We start from the raw sequence: 19,731 nt of genomic DNA, 5'->3' as shown, positions 1-19,731 counted from the left end.
TCCTAATCAGGCATGAAATTTCGGTTTCTGTCTTGAGGAAGAAGACCTAGTCAGTTGCACATAATGATCTTAGAGTAAAAAGACTATGAGAAATCCTCTCGGGCCAGCGCCCTTTTCCCTCTGTTCTCAGTTCCCGGGGCACGAAGACCGTTTCCAGACTGCGCCCTGCAGAGCCGGCCTCGCAGCGGCCCTCCGAGCCTTCCGCCTCTGCTTTTCTCTGTTTAAATACTAATCTGCTGAAGGGAACATATGATTTTCTTTAAAGGAAGAATTCAGTAACTAAAAATAACTGAAAAACTACTGGACAAAATGATCTCCTAGTATGTGTTTGTCCTAGTATTACATACATGATAAAATGATTTCTTTAAGCTCCTAAGTTCTAAATATTTCAAGAGCATATCTGTCCATTTAAATATGTACATAAAAAGAAAATTCATGTGATAATGTAGGCTTGATTTATTTCAGAAATATATTCAAATAGAAGTAACGCTTCTACCTCGTGAAAATGCCATCCACGACTCCAATCGTCGCCTCCTCTGCAGGAACGTAGGAGCCGGTCTGAGCCATGATGGTGATCAGTGCGACCTGCTTTATGTAGGAGCTCTTCCCACCCATGTTCGGTCCAGTGATTATCATCGCTCTCTCCGAGTCCCCCTGGAGAGTCAAAGGGCAGTTTCACTGTTGTGCCAGAGGGGCCCTTACGTAGTATTTACAAGTGATTCCATAAAACTTTGATAGCCAATCAACAATTCACCACATTAATAGAATAAAGAAGATAAATAAATGTTGATCTCCAGTGATACAGAGAAACCACTTGATAAAATTTGATGTCCATTTATTAAAAAATACAGGACTGGAAAGAAAATAATGGAACTATCATTATTCCTATATGTCATGGTTGTGTTCCCAGAAGATCTAAAGAAATCTGTTAGAGTCAGTAAATGAATTTTGCAACCTCTTTTGGTATAAAAGTTCAGCATCACTCTATCACTAGTATCACTGTATTGCCCTATCACAGGTGCGAGGCACAGCCTGGAGAAGCCAAGTACCTTGCCCAGTAAAGAAGAGCTGCTCAGCAGCAGAACTGGGAGGTTAGGTGAAGCTCATCCTCTTACAGATGTTTCAACATGGCAGGGGGGGTGGGAGCAGGGAGGCGGGGAGAGCCCTGCTCAGCCACGTGGAATTACAGTCGCTGCCAAATAAGGGAAGAGCTGCCCTAGCTCAGGCCCCTGCCTGGGCCCCCACTGAGAACACCAGAATGACAGTCAGTCGGAAGATCCCTGAAGTCAAGAGATGCACAGCAGAGAGAAAAAAAAAGTCAGATATTAATTTCCAAGACTTGGGCATGAGCTAATTTTCTACAAAAAAATAAAAAAATAAACTTTCTCCCTTGACAGGTACAGATCTTAACATCTATCTTTAAAAAGGAATCATGGTAGAACTATTTTTATAGTAGCTGCAGACTACTGAAAAATTTTGGCAGTTTCAAAGTGTTTTATTCCCTGAAATGTCAATCAATGACAGGTTACAGTAAGAGACACTCTAGCGAAAGTCTCCGCCAGACAAACCCTCAGCCACATCCTTACACTTTTAACCTGAGGGGAACTACAAACACTAAGGGGGAGAGCAAGGCCGGCGGGGACAGGCCGTAGGCTGAGATGCTGCGGTGAGGGTCCAAGTCCTTCTGTGCCCAGCGCGGCCCAATTACTACATTCCACTAAGCTCCGCTTGTCACTCAGTCCAACCCCCTAATTTCATAGATAAGAAAACTGAGGGCCCTCGAGTATGGTGGCCCACCCAAGACGACAGTAGAGTGATGGCAGACCAAGGTTTGGATTTACATCGCATATCACCATTAGGCACTGTACCACTACTACACCTAGGCACCAAAAAGTGGTACATGTCAACAATTTCAAAGCCAGCTAGAACAGAAAGAGACAGCATCTGGCCAGAGTGATGGTGAGACTCTGAAGGTGCAGCAGTGCATGCGGGCCTTGAAGGATGAGGATGAGGGACGGAAGGGAGGAGAGGAACCTTCTGGGTAGAGACAGCAGTGCAGGTCACACACTTTAAAAAGTGTCACACGAAATGCCCTTTTTCTTCTCTCACTGTTTTAGAAGCAAGAAGAAAGGGGCACCTGAGAAGGGAAGTGACAGAATACAGAATACAGTGTTCAAATGCCATTAATATTTCCTCTAGTTTTTAACAATATGATGCAATGATCACGCTATGCAAAAAACACACTTCTAACAAAATCTATGAGAATAACCCAGCCTTAGAGTTAAATTAAGCTTAAAACTCAGACATATTATACAGCATTCATTATTGTTGTTCTTCTTGGCAATTAGGTACAAAGGGGCAAGAGCTTATGAATATTATTATAATGAGTCTTAACTTTTATATAGCCAAAGTAAGCATTTCGGGGGAGGCTAGAAGTATTAATCCTGGGAAAGGGGTGGAAATGGGAAGACTGTGGTCCTTGGTCCCCGCCCGCGCTCCCGCATCTTTGACTGATGTGCCACATCTTTACCTATAACGGTGCTGGGGCCGGCGGCACAGAGTCTACCCAGTGCCTGCCCGCCCCACTGTGGAACATCTGGGCTCTGCATCTGCCTTGGGCCACAAAGACCCAAGTGTTGCAGAGCTTCCTGGGAATCTTCCGGCTTTGCACATTTGACTCATTTCCTTCCTTTCCCCAAACTGAAAAACTGTTAACCACACTTTTCCCTTTCCCCCTCCCAATAAGGTAATTTTGTGTTATTTATATTTTAAAAAACACAAACTAAAAACCCCAACTTCGACTGCTGTAAAAACCAAACCACCCATTAGAGTCATTTGGTTGAATAAACAATCCCGGGGCTGCAGTGGGGTGCAGTGGCATCTCCCAGGCAGTGTCACGGGTCACAGGTGTGCCACGATGCTGACCTCCTCCTAACCCTCCAGGTGGCAGGTGGGGCAACCTCCTTTTGTTCTGAGCAACCTTTCTCTTCTCCTTCTATTCTAGTGTACCGTGAAAATATTACCACTTCCCGGGGAAAAGGGAAGCGTAAGAGGTTGGCCGGCACTGACTCACCTCAGAATACTTAATGTTTGGGGAGCAGTTCACAACTACCAATGTGGGTAACTCCTGGCAGGTCAACTCCCCCTTCTCACTCTTGGATTACTCATGAGTATGAAGAGGTGGTCACACTAAATAATTCCTAATGTCCCTTCAGGCTATACAGTATAACTGCTCTGTAAATTGTAAAATGCCTATATAACATCCTGAAAAATAACATTTTGTAAAGGAAAAAAGGACAGAAAGTTTACAGTGAGACTTGGACATGGTTCAAGGCTTCCAGTGAATCCTTGTTTATCTGAGGAACCCAACTGGGTGCCTGCTGCATGCCAGAGAACTCTGACTGATGCTGGGATTATCACTAAACCAGGGGAATGGATTCCTTGTTCTCTTCAAGGCCACAGTTCCCTGGGAACCACAAGCCAAAAACAAAGTCATGAAAACTTAGTGGGATAAGTACTCAAATGAGGAAAGACACAGACGGTGTAGGTATGTGATAGGGGTGCCCCTAGCAGCTCTGGTTAGAGAAGGCTTAGTGCCAGGGGTCACATCCAAGACAAGACATGCAGAATAAGCAGGAGAGTGAGGTGGAGTGTGGGTGTGTGTGAGGGAATACCATCTGCCCAGACCCAGAGGCACAGTAGCTTGGGACTATATAACTGAAATTTAAAGTGTTAATTCAAGTGAGAGAATGGTGGGGAACATTAGGAAAAGCCCTGTGGATGTACGTGGAGAAGGAACTGGAGGTGCGCAAGGCGGAGGTGGGAAGAGCCAGTGGCTGCTAAGTCTACAAATACTCAGATCATATGCGGAGAAGGGAAAGGAATTAAAAAACAGGGTTTAAAAGAGCATTCCTTTCAAGGCTTTTTGGAGAAATCAAACAAGGCTTCCTAGAAGAGGCAGGGCTGTGTGTTAAAAGAAGAGGAAGGAATACACAATAGCATCTGGTTAACCATTGTATTTTTATCTTCATCTTTTTTATGTTCAGATTAAACTGGAACTCTAAATCCTAAACATAGGATAGGGGAAATGTGGAAGAGATTCTTGAAAAGGTCTCTTCATTTACGCCTCCTTTCAGTGGAACTATTCCTCCAGGGTTGGTGCCTCAGACCTTTTCCACAGCCTTGCTCACCTTTCCGCACGGTCTGCCTTAGCGACAGATCCAGAACCTGAAGTCCCTGTACCCGCACGGTGGCCCCTCGGAACCCCCTGACTCCAGCTCAGACCCCTCTCCTGGCCATTCCCTCCACCTTCACATTAGGATTTCTACCTAAGGCCCCATAAGCACCTCCAAGTCTCAGGGCCTTTCTATTTGGCTCTTTGCTCTATTCCTGTAGGGAACCTACTAGAGCAGGTCCAAAATAATGTTAGTTTTTTTTATTGACCATTTAAATATCCTCTACTTTGAAATTCCTGCGAAGGCTCTTGCCAATTTTTCTACTGGGCAATCTCTTAGCTCCCTCGTAGTCTTTTAAAGCATTCTATTGGCGTTCACTTAATTGGGTGCATCTTCCACCAGATTAAGCAGGTACCTCATATCTCTTTCTTCTTTTTTTATTCTGTTGAATTTATTGAGACGACACTAGTTAACAAAGTGCACGGGCTTCAGGTGCCCAGTTCCACAGCACACCATCTGGGCAGTGCCGTGTTCACCACCCCAAGTCGGGCCTCCATCCACCATCACTCACCTCCCCTGTGCCCTCCTCCACCTCCCCCAACCCATGTCCCTGGCAGTCACCACACTGCTGTCCGTGTCCATGAGGTTTTCTCTCTCTTTTTGTTCCTTTTCACTCAATCCCTCTACCCACCCACCCCCAGCGCAGGACTTCCCCCACCCCCACCCCTGGAAGCCTGCTTATTCCTTTCTTCAGAAGCCTGACATCTAGCACAATACTGGCACAAAACAAGTGTCAAAATCCATAAGAACAAAATATTCATAAAATAATGCTGACAAAAAAACTCATATATAAATACAAGATTGTGTAATGTGAAAAAGAAGTATTCTTAAAACCAGGAGAGGAAAAGTGGGCAGAAAGTTGGCTTGTTCAAAGCACTATAATAAGTTCATGTAATATAAAATCCAGAAAAGTATACTTATAGTTACGTGTAACAAAAACCACTGCTTAAAATTATATGATTATCAAAAGCAACAAGTCATTTGACTTTCAGAAAATTATTTTCAGGGTATATTTTATAATTAACACCTAAAAAACATTTTAAATTGAGTTTTACATAGTAATTTCTTTTTAACACTATCCCTTTATACCCTGCAAAATAGAATGCACTTCACCATAGCAACAGTTCTATATCAACTCCTACTCAAGTTAGAAAAAGCATATGTAAAAGAATCGAATATTCTGGAATATTCCAAAGTGCTTGCTGAAATAAATCACTGCATTTACTTTGTAAAAATTTTAATATAAGAGTTCAATGTTCCTTTAAAACATTCTTGTCATTAGGCAGGAAGCTATTTTAATTCCTAAAATCTGGCTTTATTAAATAGTATAATAGATTATTTTTAAAAAGGAGAGAAGAGGAAAAATGAAAAAGGAAAAAAAGAAACAAAAAAAATCCATGTCAAGAATAACACTGGAGTCAAGCTGGCTGGTGAGCTGGGGGATGGAAACAGTAACAGAATTTTGTGTGTGAGCAATTTATAAGTGAAATATAAACCAAGGTACTAACTGTTACAATCATATTACTGTCTCAAGAAAAGCTATACCCTACTGGTATTATGGGAACTGAAAAGTCTTGTGTTCACATAATCTTCTTTTAAAAGACAATAAAAGCATTAGTACTTATTAACTTGGTTTGATAAATTAAGTAATTTATAAATTTTCTAAAGAGAATGAACAAGTTTATAGACACTGGGGATCGGGTTACATACTACCAAAAGTCTCTGTATGATATTGAAACGTAACATTGAACTAGATGTAATTCAAAGCAGCTCCTGCCACTTACCACCCCTGCGGCTAGTCAGATTCGCCAAGCGCACACCTTGGTCATCCTGGCTTACAGGCCAGAATGACTGTCACAGTCCCAACCCCCCAATATTCTTGGCTTCCTTTCTTTGATCTAATTTCCAACTGCTCCTCTATATTTCAATTCTTCCACTATCGTCTGAAAAATTCCCCAATACTTCTACACTGCTAACCCTCATGTCTAACATCTCCTTCATACACTGACTGAAAAGAAACCTGGCTGTTCCTCCCCTCATTTGGAGGCTGAGCTTTGCGCCACTTCCCACCGTCAGAATCTCAGGGTCCGGAGGTTCTCCCAAACCTGTTTCTTTAGGGCTGCACCGTTTCTGCTTGCCTCGGTGCAGACATCTGCAAGCCTCCAGCTCGCCAGTCTCCGTCCCTTGAAATCTCACACCTGGACAACCTTCATCCCCCACTACAAATCCTACAGTTATCTCAGATAATTTCAACATGCACACGGACCTTTCCCAAGCTCCTTCCTCGATCTCCTACTCTCTATGGCCCTACCTAGGATCTTGCCATCACCCAGAACATAACCTCTGAAATCTCAAAGCCACGCATCTCATTCTCTGATAAGGCTTCTCTCACGCAATTATGCCCTACATGTTAATTCTTTGATCTCATCACCAGATTAATTTACTCCATGTGGAAAAAGACTCTCTCTTTGACCTAACTCTAGCCAGGCCTCAAATTAGACCTATAAAAACTGCACCTGCTCAGAACAAATCATTTTATTTACTCTCCCCACTAAGAGACCAAACTAATGGCTCAAAGTCACGACCTTCAGATGACTCCAGCCACCCTTAACGTGCCTGCCTGAGCAAATACCACACTGTCAAAGCTACTGCTTGTCCCAGACAAAACTGGGTGACAGGCAGAGAGGCCCCTGAACCCTCCCTTGGAGCAGCTACTTCAGAAAGCTTGCTGTTATAAATTTTTCTCTGCCCATTTGAGATGTAAATCTTCTCCTACCTACAACTGAGTTATCAAGGGCAGGAGAACCATCTCTTTGAAATACAAATGTTTCTTTCCCAGTCCCTGTGAGAGGGTATGAGTGCCAGCTGCCAGTTAGTAAACCCAGACAGGTTTCACATTAACCAATCCCCTTTCTGCTCTTTACAAGTTTCTCCTTCCCTAGTAGATCTCCCTAGGAGATCTGCTCATTGCTTCCCAACACCCCCCAATGCCCATTTTTGTTCTCTCATTCTACCTTTAAAATGCCCAGTGACTCTGCACAAATTGAAGGTGAGTTCAGTTCATGGTGAAGTCTTCACCCTATTGTAGACCACACTAGAGCACCGTCACTCTGCTCCTGCACAGCTGATCCTACACAGAAAGTGTAGGTTGATGGTCAGTGGTGACAGTCAGTCCTTGCAGCTGACTGGCCTGGACATATCCCTCCCATTGATCTGCCAACAGCCATCAAGGCTGAACTACAAGAGGACAGTGTACTCAGCCCACATGAAGGGCACACATCAAGTACCCAGGTTGGATAATAGGGGAGGCTATGCCACTGGACCCTACAGGAGTCCTACTTCATTAGGCCATGATACCAAGAGAGGGAGTCATAGCAGCTCTACCTAATACATAGAAACAAAGACAGGGAGGCTGCCAAAATGAGGAGACAGAGAAACGTGGCCCAAATGAAAGAACAGATCACAACTCCAGAAAAACAACTAAACAAAAGGGATATAAGCAATCTATCAGATGCAGAGTTCAAAACACTGGTTATAAGAATGGTCAAGGAACTCAGGACCTCAACAGCATAAAAATGATCTAGTCAGAGACAAAGGATCACTAGTTGAAATTTAAAAAAATTTCAAGGGAAACAACAGTAAAGTGGATAAAGCCAAGAGTCAAATCAATGATTTGGAACATAAGGAAGCAAAAATCAACCAATCAGAACAACAAGAAGAAAAAAGAATCCAACAACTATGATAGTGTAAGCAGTCTATAGGACAACTTCAAGCACTCCAACATTTACATCATAGGAGTGCCAGAAGGAGAGGAGAAAAAGCAAGAAATTGGAAATCCATTTGAAAAAATAATGAAGGAAAACTTCCCTAATTTGGTGAAGGAAATAGACTTGCAAGTCCAGGAAGCACAGAGTCCCAAACAAGATGGATACAAAGAGGCCCACTCCAAGACACATCATAATTAAAACACCGGAGGTTAAAATATAAGGACAGAATCTTAAATACAGCAAGAGAAAATCAGTTAGTTACGTACAGTAGAATTCCCCTAGGACTGTCAGCTGATTTCTCAAAAGAAACTTTGTAGGCTAGAAGGGACTGGCAAGAAATAATTGAAGTCATGAAAAGCAGAGACCTACTGCTAAGATTACTCTACACAGCAAAGCCATCATTTAGAATCGAAGGGCAGACAAGAAAAAACTAAAAGAGTTAATCACTGCCAACCATAATTATATGAAATGTTAAAGGGGCTTACTTAAGAAAAAGAAAAATATCAAAACTATGAACAATAAAATGTCACTAAATACATATCTATTAACAATTGAATAAAAAAACAAACTAAGCAAACAAGAAGAGAGACAGAATTATGGATATGAAGAGGGTTTTAATGGTTGCCAGAAGGGAGGGAGGTGTGGGGGAATGGGTGAAGAGGTGAGGGGACTGGGAGTTACAAATTGGTACTTACACAATAGCCATGGAGATGTAAAGTACAGCACAGGAAATGGAGCAGCTAAAGAACTTACATGCATGACCCATGGTCATGAACAGTGGCAGGGGATTGCCCGAGAGAGTGGGGGGTAATGTTGGAAGGGGTAGAAGGGTGAAAACTGAGACAACTATAATAGCATAATCAATAAAATAAAATATAAAAATTAACTATAACCCTGGCTGGTGTGGCTCAGTGGATTGAGTGCTGGCCTGTGAACCAAAGGGTCCCAGGTTCAATTCCCAGTCAGGACACATGGCTGGTTGTGGCCATGTCCCCAGTAGGGGGCACCCAAGAGGCAACCATACATTGATGGTTCTCTCCCTCTTCTCCTCCCTCCCTTCCCTTCTCTCTAAAAATAAATAAATAAATAATTTAAAACAAAGGATTACTGCATTTAAAGCCAATGTTAAATTTTGGGCAAATTTGAAAAAAGCATTATTCAGTATATAAAAGTTTGTGATCAATGCTACCACCTTTTTTGTGTTTTATGCATAATATAGTACTTACTGATAAATTTGTACTATTGGGAACATACTGATCTTGTTCTCCCAGCAACACATCTATCACAGGGTGTCGGCCATTTTTTATTATGATTTTTCTTTCTTCCTGTAAAGTTGGTCTGTAAGAAGAAGCATGTTTTAATTTAACAGGCATGAAAAATAGCCGTTAAAAAATCTCTAGGATAACACTGAAATTTCCTGTGGTTAGTGTGTTAGACAACAAAACCTTAAACACCAACTTTAGGAACCTATGTCCAGATTAAATCTTTGAGTAGAAAAGTTAAATTTTCCCTATACAAAGAAAGTGGGAAGAACATTACTCTAATAACAGGTCTCTGAAGCATAAGCTTTAGCAGAGTCTTGTGATAGCTCTACAGCTCTACTACAGAGGTCTACATTTACCAGACCCTTTTATTTTGTTATAGTTCTATATTCTCTAAGATATTTTCATTAATAAAAATTATAGTTTAGATCAATGATATTTAAATCACTTTCAGTAATAACCATAGTAAAGAAAATCATATAAAATCATTTCTAGATTTTCCCTAGCTGGTGTAGCTCAGTGGACTGAGCACTGGCCTGCAAACCAAAGAACGGCCAGTTTGATTCCCGAGTCAGCGCACGTGCCTGGGTTGTGGACCAGGTTCCCAGTTGGGGGCGCACGAGAGGCAACTGCACATTGATGTTTCTCTCCCTCTCTTTCTCTTTCTCTTCCTCTCTCTCTAAAAATAATAAATAAAATCTTTTTCAAAACCATTTCTAGATTATTACATTAACGTAAACTATGTGTTGGACTTGCACACAGAATGCCTTAAAATTTTCATATTCATTTACTTAAAACATTTTGGTATGGTCTTTGGCAAGTTTTGGTACTTTTTTTGATACTAAAAACTTTTTTTGCTTTTTCTAGTCTTGTTTTGTCAGCTTTAATATTTGTTTTTACCTATAGCTTTATCTATCAGATCCTCAGCATTCTTTGCAAGCTTCTGCACTGTGGATGAGTTAGCTGTTCTCCACTGTTGAATATTTAGACTGTTCGGATTTTTCACTGTTTGAAGCAATGCTGCAGTGAACAACCCTATATGCGTGGCCATGTGCCTATGTCCAAGTCTTTCTCTAAGCTAAAGGGAATTCCTGAAGTGGAATTTCCAGTCAGAGTGCATGCATGTTTTTCATTTGAATAGATACAGATAGCTATATTAATTTACCTTCCCACCAGCAGGATATGAAAGTTGATCGGTTTTTCATATCATCACCTAAAGTTGGTATTATCAATTTCTAATTTTTAATAATTTGGTAGTAAATTGTGTTACCTCATTGTTTGCATTTGCCCTCAATGACTACTAAGGCTGAACATCTTTTCATCTATTTCTTGGCCATTTGTTGATCATTTTCATCATCACTGGTTTTTCATCATCTCGTTTTTTCATCATCATCGATAGGGAGGGCCCTATCAATGCCCTCCTCAAGTTCTTTGACACTAAACTTTCCCATAAAAGTACATTTCTGAATTTACTCGTACCACCAAGAAATACTACTTTCCTAAAGACTGAAATTCTTCTTCAATATATCTGGCTAACAAAACCTTAAGAATATACACTCACATTTCCCAAAGAAAGTGACTAAACTATCTTCGTAAAGAATTTGAAACCATCCTTTGGAAAGAGACATTTATGACAACAGGAGAAGGACAGTTTTTGAATTTTAGAGTATAATTCTTAGAATAAAATTTTTATCTATATGGGTTACAAATGTACTGTAAAAGAAAAAAAATGAAACCATCTGTAAATGATGCGAGTTTAAAAACAAAATCCAAGGTGCCCTGCCAAGTGAAATCAATACATCATATTCATGACACCAATACAATTTCCCAGGAAGGTTTTTACTTTAGAATAAAATTTTGAGTGATTTGTTCTGCTCTAAAATCTACACTGACTTATTCTGTTATCAAAATTATATAATGCCAAAACACTTCCTGATAAGAGCAAGAAGCAAACAATAATTCACAGAGCTGAGATGGCAGCACAGTTACAGCAAAAAGGCAGGGAGATCATGCGGATGAAACCTGTGGACCTGCAGATCACAGGGAACCTGGATGCTGCACGGAAGGAGGGAAACATTAAACTTGATGAATTTATTAATTTATTTTATGTTTTTAAAATTGCATCTTTCTCTTTTCACTGCCCCAAGAAACAGAACATGACCAATTAGCTCAAATGCACTAGAATATTTTTAAATTTATTTTTTAATTATTGTTCAAGTACAGTTTTCTGTCTTTTACTCCCATCCCAGCCCACCCACCCAGCCCTTCCCCTCCCTCCCATTTCCACCTCAAATGCACTAAATCTTTAAACCAGCTGGAAATCTAAGGAGAAAAAGTATAAACTTCAGATACTTAAATACCAGCTTAAAATATATTTTAGATAAAAGTTTCCTATTCCATGGCTATGTACACTCAATTGAAAAAATGGGAACCTAAAGAAGAAAACAAACAAACAAGCAAAATATAAGCAAAGACACTGAAATACAGACCAGGCAGACAGTGACCAGAGGGGAGAGGGGAGGGAATTTCAGGGGAAAAAGGGGAAGGATTCACAGGAACAAGTATAAAGGACACATGGACAAAAACTAACAGGGGTGGAAATGGGAGGGAGGTGGGGAGCACTGGGGGGGTAGGGGGTGGGTTGAGATGGGAGTAAAAGAAAACTGTACTTGAACAATAATTAATTTTTTTTTAAGAAAAAAAAATCTGGGGCCAAACTTTCATATGGCAGATTCTCTAAAACTGTTTGTTAATTTTCTAATGAGTCTACAAATGAATCATATATTTTTACAGTGATATAAAAAATATATATTTTTTATTCCTCAGAGTTTTGGCTAAAACTACATCTAAATAAAAATCGACTACAACTTTACCATTTACTCTATTTACTAATTCATAATGTTCCTTCTTACAACTTTACATATGAATCTATAAGACTTAAATAAGAGTGCATGGCTAGCTGGTGACAGAGGGTGGGCTAAGACCAAGCCCGTGACAACAAATCTAGATTCTGACTACCATGTCACACTGAAAACTATACACCATGTGTAATATGTATGTTTGGGCATATATATAAATACACATACAAACATATACATATGAAGTGTTCACTGTGGTGTGCTGTGGCAGACTACATGCATGTCCTTCTTTTTCCGCAACCCATAGCATCATCAGCAGCAAATGGCAAAGGCCACCTGAAGTATAAGAAGGCATAAGCCAGGCATGAGTATTCTTCAATGGAAAGAGCTTCATCTGAACACATTAAGTGCACAGGCTGTAGCCAATCCTCTGCTTAATTCAAAACAGAATCCATTAGGGAAAGTCTGTTTCACAAATGGTGTGCAACGAGAAAGAACTCCTACTAAGATCACAATACATAAGGAAGAAACCAAGTCTACTGAAGAGTGACTCTCATTTTTCCAGAACTAGATTCAGCTAGAGTAAATTCATATATCTCATTTTTATAGATGAGGAATAGAATATAATTTTCCTCCATTTACCACAATGTAGCATTTGAGTTCTAAAATGCCTATAGGTGACTGATTAGGCAAATCTGTTTGACTCCTCTGAGGTGACAAGAAATGAAAGTGAAAATGCAAAGATCCTATTTTAAACAAAACTATTGTGCCTGACACTGTAGGTACACTCAACGCGTAAATGGACAACGAAATGAAATGAAACAAAACAGCAAACCGAGCACATTCTCAGCCCATAAATGGCATAGCCTTCAACTCTCCTCCCACAAATAAATACATGCTTTATATTAAACTAACAATTTTTGACAACCACTATGGGTACTGTGCTAGGCATGCAGGACATTTAAATGTTAAAAAAGGTATTTGGTACAAACCAGAGAGGAAAGCAAGACATGAAGGAAGTATGAACAGCAGAGCATCTCTGCTAATAAACTCTGTGTGCCCACAGGCACTGACAGACATCTCCTCTGTGTTTTTCGTTCGGTCCTCATAATAAGCCAGCAAATTAAATACTTCGTAATGTTTCTTAGGGATATGAAAAGACTGAGCCTTTGGGCCACAAACTGAACATTTGTGCCTCCCTCCAAGAATCCTATGTTGAAACCTAATGTCTAATGTGATGATATTAGAAGCTGATCAGGTCACAAGGGCAGAGCCCTCACAAATGGGACAGTACTCTTATAAAAGAGACCCAGAGAGCCCAGACAGGGCAATGCCCTTGAGAGCCAAGAATGCCACTGGCACAAAATTCCAGCCAGGGGTTCCCTCAGGAGCGAGCCTATGCACAGAAGTGGAGCCACCCAGAGAGCTCCCCCAGGGGTGGGCCCAGGCACCAAGCCACCGTGGGAACAGGGCGGCCTGGACTCCTGGGAACCTAGATCGCTGCCCAAAAAAGCTACGGGAACAGGACAGACATCCAGAGGACCTGGACGGCAGGACCCACCTCCCACCACCCCTAACCCCAATCTCAGTGGGCCTGAAGGACAAAGAATAGAGTAGAAAGACTGGCTCAAGTTTAAGGCTTTGGACTTAAGGAACAGTAATTTGACAGCAATAGGGAGCAGTCAGCCTCAGGATGACTGACACCTTGAGTGTCACACACATCTGACTTCGATATTTAAGGAGACTTCTATCAAGTTAAATACACTGTAAAGTGCTTAAGTGAATAGTAACAGGTGGCAGGACTGCACCTTTATAAACTGTTACCACATAAACTTAAAAATTGAAATATGTAACATTCATCTCTAGTGTTATAGTGAACACCTGCTTTCATTGTATTTAGTGATACAGCAAAGAAGAAAGGAATTTAATTTTAAATCAAGCTATGTGTATGACATTCAGCTTTACCAAGAGTCCAACATATTTGAGTAATTTCAGTATTTTATAATAACGACACTAAAACTGATTGAATAATGTCATCTGACCTAAAGCATTGAAATAGGGGAGAGATAAAAAATATAATTACCTGCAGTAATCTCCTTGCTTAGCGACCTTGGCCAAGGAGAAAATGCAGTCCACAGTTGCTAGGTGATGCACTGCTTTATGCAAGGAGTGATAATGTTCACTGAAGTGCCTACAGAAGCAACAGGAAAAGGTGAGCAACGGTGGTTTCTTAGGCTTCTCAAAGCTGTATAGTAAGCACTTTATTAGCTAAGATAAGCTAAAACAAAATGGCCAGTCATAACTAGCAGTTAAAAGAAAGACAGAAATTACATGGAACTACTTCCCTATTTAATATAATAATTTGATTACGGAGGCTTCTCGTTGTTTCATTTGGATAGAATTATATATACATAGAACCGTTTTATACAAGAATGTCTACTATTTAATAACACGTTGTACATTTCATCTCTCCATGACATTTTAATTTAGACACAACGAGTGAAATGCAGGGGTCATTTTCATTCAGCTTTACTGACATCACGAACTACCCAGAGGGGCCGGCTTCCCTCGGTGCTTCTCCTTCATGGCATCATGCAAACCAGGAGTAACAGTTTCAATATTCTGCTCTCACACTGAACTGGAAGATTCTCCATGGTGGAGTCCATATCCATCTGATTTACCTATCATTACAGCCCTAACATCTAGTCCATAACCTGGAAGGCAAGTAAGAAGAAAAGTACTTTTCTCAGTGATCTGCAGTTACCCTATTAATAGTGCATACAGAAATTTATTTTTATGATTTGTCTTTAAAAGATAATGGTCATTGCCTCGAATCTTTGGCTAATTAAATAGCTAATGGTCTAGAAGCTTCGAAAAGTCTTTAATGAAAGAATCATTCAGACAAAAATATAAGAACGTACACAGGTGTTCCCCCCCCCTCTCTTAAATCACCCTGGTATCTCGCAGCACAGGTTTCCTTTACAGCCTTCTAAATAATGTTCCCTCCCAAAAGAGAGCATTATGCCCAATGCTTCTGTTAGAACAGATTTCTCTATTGTACTGTGGGTTTCAGAGACTTTCGGTTTAGTCTGTTTGGTTCTTAAAAAGTTTTTGGAGTGCTTCATAACCTGCAAAGGATATCCAGATTAAGCTATTATGAGACCAGTTATTCCTATATTACCACTGTATTGAATTTTTTAGAATCTGTCATTTCTGATCTTTCTCATAACATTAGAGAAGTATTCTACGTAAATATTTTTTTCAGATAGTAAAAACATTTTAAGTATCCAGCTTTATTTTTGTTAACTATTTGCGAATTAAAAAGTGTATTTACAGTATATTTTATACTTCTTTGAGTACACAGAACATAATGAATGTAATTTACCTATTTCCCACTGAATTGAAGTCCATCAAAACAAATCACATGAACCCCACTAGCTGTGTGAAGAGTCGTGTGAAGCCCCAAACACAAAGGAGACTGGCCCCCCCAGGCATCTGACAGGCCACACTCAGCTGCCACCTTAAAAATGCCTCTTATTTCTGAAGATGCCACATGCTGCATGGACCTAACATTCCTGTGGTGGCTGCCCAGGGACTGTGCCTGCTCCGTCCTGGCCTGGCATCAGTTTTTGAGCTATCGATGCACTAACCCCTTGGACTGTGCCTACTCTGTCCCCTGCTCCTACCACTGACCCACTGGGCCTCCCTGTCCCGGCACACTCTCTTTTGCCAGAGAGCAGCCACACTCGATATTTCTGCCCTTGTTTTTTTGTGGATATGAGTGTCAAATGGCCTCTGGCACTTACAGAGTCCTTTTTTTCTTCCTCTAACTCCATCCTTCTCAGGTCTTACCACCACAACCCCAATCTGTTACTGCCCAGTTTAAGGGTAACTGTACCTAATGATAATCTAAATTTCCAGAATTGAAATGGGTGACATAGTTCTCAATAGGGACCATTTCAGTTAAAAAAAAAAAAAAAAGCAGGGAAGGATAAGGTAATTATTTTGATATGGACAATAATGTTCTTTCTTATGTCGAATATATTGTCATGAATAAAATAAAAAATGATGATCTTAAACATCATCATAACTCTTATGAAGCCTTGTTTTGACTTCTTGTTACTTATCTATTTTCCAAACATTGCCAAATTTCAAAGACTGTAAAATTACCAGCTGAAAATTGGGCAAATGCAGATTAACAATCTGACAGATTGAGCATATGTCATAACAACATGCAGTTCTATCACTAAACCACCAGCCAACTTAAGGATGAAGCCAAAGTGCTATCATTTAATTTCTGGTCGAAAGATCCTGCTGGGCCCATGGGAAGCAAATGAAGATACTTGGGTTCTAAAATTGTTAGGACAGATGTTGCTCAGTGATATCTGAAGTTTAAAAAATGGAAAATACTTTTGATTTTTTGCTTGAGTTACTATATGAAAGACATTATAATTCAATCTTTAAAATATTTGTGATTGAGAAGATTATTCAATATCCACAGCCCATCTTCTAGCACACAAAAGAAGAGACTTTTTTGAGAAGGTGCTCCAGTCATCGAATTTCTTCCACTCTTGATTTCTTGAAGTATTCTGATCTAAAGTAATGTGACTAGTGCACCACGATGAGTAGCTCAGGAAGAGACACACACACCAGCAGAGCTGGTCATCAGTCCTCTGACGTTAGGCTCGCTGAGGTTCACAAACTTTAAATGATGTTGTATTCATACCATCTGGCACCTTGATCAATAGTTGACACAATAATCAGTGCTGTTCACAAGCGGGAGCTCTGGCTGCAAAGGCTCTAAATTTCAGTCAGTGTTCTTTTAAAGATAAAACTTTAATATATTTAAAGTAATATATGGATATTATAAAAACTTCTGAAATCATGTATTTGCAAAGTAAATTAAAATCTCCAGAAAGCTTTCCATTCAGAAATAATCAATTAATATTTGAGACTATATATACACACATATGAATATGTGAATAGACATTTCTCCAAAATATAAACAAATGAACAATAAGCATATGTATTTTGTTTTTAAAAACAGAAAGATTTGCATGCTGTGCATGTGTGTGATTTACGCACACAATGGTATCATACTTTAATATTGTTTTGCATCCTTCAGTTAACAGTGTATCACGAGTATCATAACCTCATTATGTCACATTTAACGTTGGCTCACTCTTTGCACCTCTGAACTACATCAGATGGATGATACGATGAAAGTAGAATTCTCCTGAATTATTTTGGCATAAGGGCCCAGGCAGAGGGCTGATACAGTAAGAAAGGTATGAGGTAATGGTGGCTAACAGAGGGAAAGAGGAAGAAGGGGCAGATCAAAGGGATATTCCAAAGGGAAAAAGGCAAGCAGGTATCTGATAATGGATAAAGGGACAACAAGGAAAAAAGAATCAAGGAGAATGCCCAAGTCTTTAGCCTGGAAGACCTGGACTTTCTTTAGTCTAGAATAATGGTAGGGATAACATAATCCAGATTCATAAAATCATGTATGCTATGAATAGGATGAATATGAATCACCTCACCAAATCCCAGAAGCCTAGAACCTGGCCCTTGAAGCCTGAAAGAAGTCATTTCAGTCTAGTTTTCATGTATTAGGTGACGCTACTAAGGGAAAACCCGAAAGATCTAAGAAACTCAAGGGCCCTGAAAAGCCTTAAAATGGGAAATTGAAAGTTAATTGAGAAAGGAACTGAATAAACCAAATTTTCACCCCTGGGTTCAAGACTCCGAGTCAAGATAACCTCATCAGACTCAGGATAAGTCAATCACAATCTCTTTCTGGTCCTATAATTCAACACTTTTCTGGGCAAAAAGATGACACCAACATTTTAAAAACTGTCACACAGTATCCTTTTTTGTTCTTTATTTTTTTTCATTTGTCAGACTGGTTATTTTATATATATAAAGCTCTGTGAGGGAACTCGCTGAATATTTACTATTTGAGTTTTTAAAGAGAAAGACTAACAGAGAGGTTTCTGTTTAAAGAGATGACTGTGGATTCATCATGTGCAGCCTTGATAGCCTGAGAGTAAAGGGTCCAGACCCTAGTGTCGGATACCCTGGGCTTGAACCTGGGCACCAACCCTCAACCTGTGAGCAAACTTCTTATGCCTGCATATCATTTCCTTCACTGGGGGTGATAATAATACTTCATGCACAGGGCTCTCGGGAAGAACAATGAGGTGCTACATATTAAAGTGCTTGGACGAGCAGCAGTTCAGAGCCAGTGTCCACGGACTCATGGAAGTCAACTGTGCACATCTCTTCCCACCTCCCATCCAGCAGCAGCTTCAAACCAGTCACTGCAGAAGTCAGCAGACACCACGCACACTTACTACCCTTCCAGTGAGCCAGATGCTAATCATTTACCAGCACACTGCTGACTTAAACTTGTCAATGAACATGGCTATTAATAATCCAGAATATGAGGCATGCTTTAAGACAATGGCAAGTACTCTCCAAAAAATCTCGTATCATAAAAAACAAAAAGGTGGGGAACTATTCCAGATTCCAACAGACTAAAGAGACAGAATAACCAAATGCAGTGTATTAAAGTCCACTGGATCTTTTATTGAAAAATGAGGGAAGTAATTCAATATATTCTTAAATTAATAGTAATTTTGCCTTAGATGTGACAATGATGTTAAGATTTATAGCAGAATGTCCTTATTTTTAGAAAATGTATACTTAAGTATTTAGGGGTGAAGTGTTAATGATATCTAAAACTTACTTTCAAATGTTTCAGGAAAAAAGGTGTATGAGAGAGACGTAAAACAAATATGGCAAAATGTTAACACTTCATAATTCTAGATGAAGGGTACATAGGTCTTCATTTCAACTTTTGCATAAATTTAAATTTTTTTCAAAATAAAAAGTTAGGAAGAAAACAAAACAACTAACCCATACTTCTACTCTGAAACTGTTAAGCCTTTTAAAAAAAAAAGTAAACAAAGTCCAAGGTGAATTTCATAAAAATGATTCTATTAAACATCCTTAGCAACAAAATGTTAGAACAGTAACAATACAGTATACCTGGTCTCTCACCAAAGACTCAAGACAAGCTTTCATTTCAATGGATTAAAAACAAAACCAGAGAACACATGTACTCAACTATTCGATGGCAGGTCACAAGCAGTAATCTCTACTTTTCTTTTTGGTGCAAAGACTTTCCAGTCTATTTCTCATAGCAAAAAGTCAGATTACATTTTTCATTGTAAACTCACTCTAGAAAATCAAGCCATTCAGCATTGCAGTCAAGGACTAGTTGCTCCCGGAGCTGATTCAGACGTCTGTAATTTTCTACAATAAAAGGAGAGTGAAAGCGGCTCACAGCTTTTGTGCTAGAAGAGGGGGAAACAAAAATAGGAAATCAAGATTACTAAGAAATTAATAATGCCATCTCTTCATAAAAATTAAAGTAGTTATTTATCATTCTGATGAACCTTGAAAGTAAATAGCTGTAAATAAAAAACATTCTTTAATTACGGCCCTGAACCCTACTGATTCCAAAGATCTTTGTTGTAAATAAAGTACTTGGAGTTCATAGGACTTTGTTCAGGAAGCTTTTAAAATGCATTTCAAATTACAC

At 39.8% G+C, this 19,731-nt stretch overlaps 1 protein-coding gene across 3 annotated transcripts in view; it reads right to left on the bottom strand.

The window, feature by feature from the left end:
* Nucleotides 1–19,731, bottom strand: part of MSH3 (mutS homolog 3) — a 139,305-nt gene that overhangs the window by 27,460 nt on the left and 92,114 nt on the right. For all 3 annotated transcript variants that reach the window (XM_037159290.2, XM_037159293.2, XM_037159291.2), the window contains exons 17-20: nt 19,367–19,483; nt 14,206–14,313; nt 9,229–9,340; nt 497–654 (exon numbers count right to left, since the gene is read on the bottom strand). In XM_037159290.2, the coding sequence (XP_037015185.2) occupies nt 497–654; nt 9,229–9,340; nt 14,206–14,313; nt 19,367–19,483 (495 nt within the window). The remainder of the gene's footprint in view (nt 1–496; nt 655–9,228; nt 9,341–14,205; nt 14,314–19,366; nt 19,484–19,731) is intronic.

Source organism: Artibeus jamaicensis, unplaced genomic scaffold (assembly GCF_021234435.1).
Source record: "Artibeus jamaicensis isolate MK-2021 breed Jamaican fruit bat unplaced genomic scaffold, CSHL_Jam_final contig_373, whole genome shotgun sequence".
Classification (NCBI taxonomy): domain Eukaryota; kingdom Metazoa; phylum Chordata; class Mammalia; order Chiroptera; family Phyllostomidae; genus Artibeus; species Artibeus jamaicensis.
This window is presented reverse-complemented; position numbering and strand designations above follow the sequence as displayed.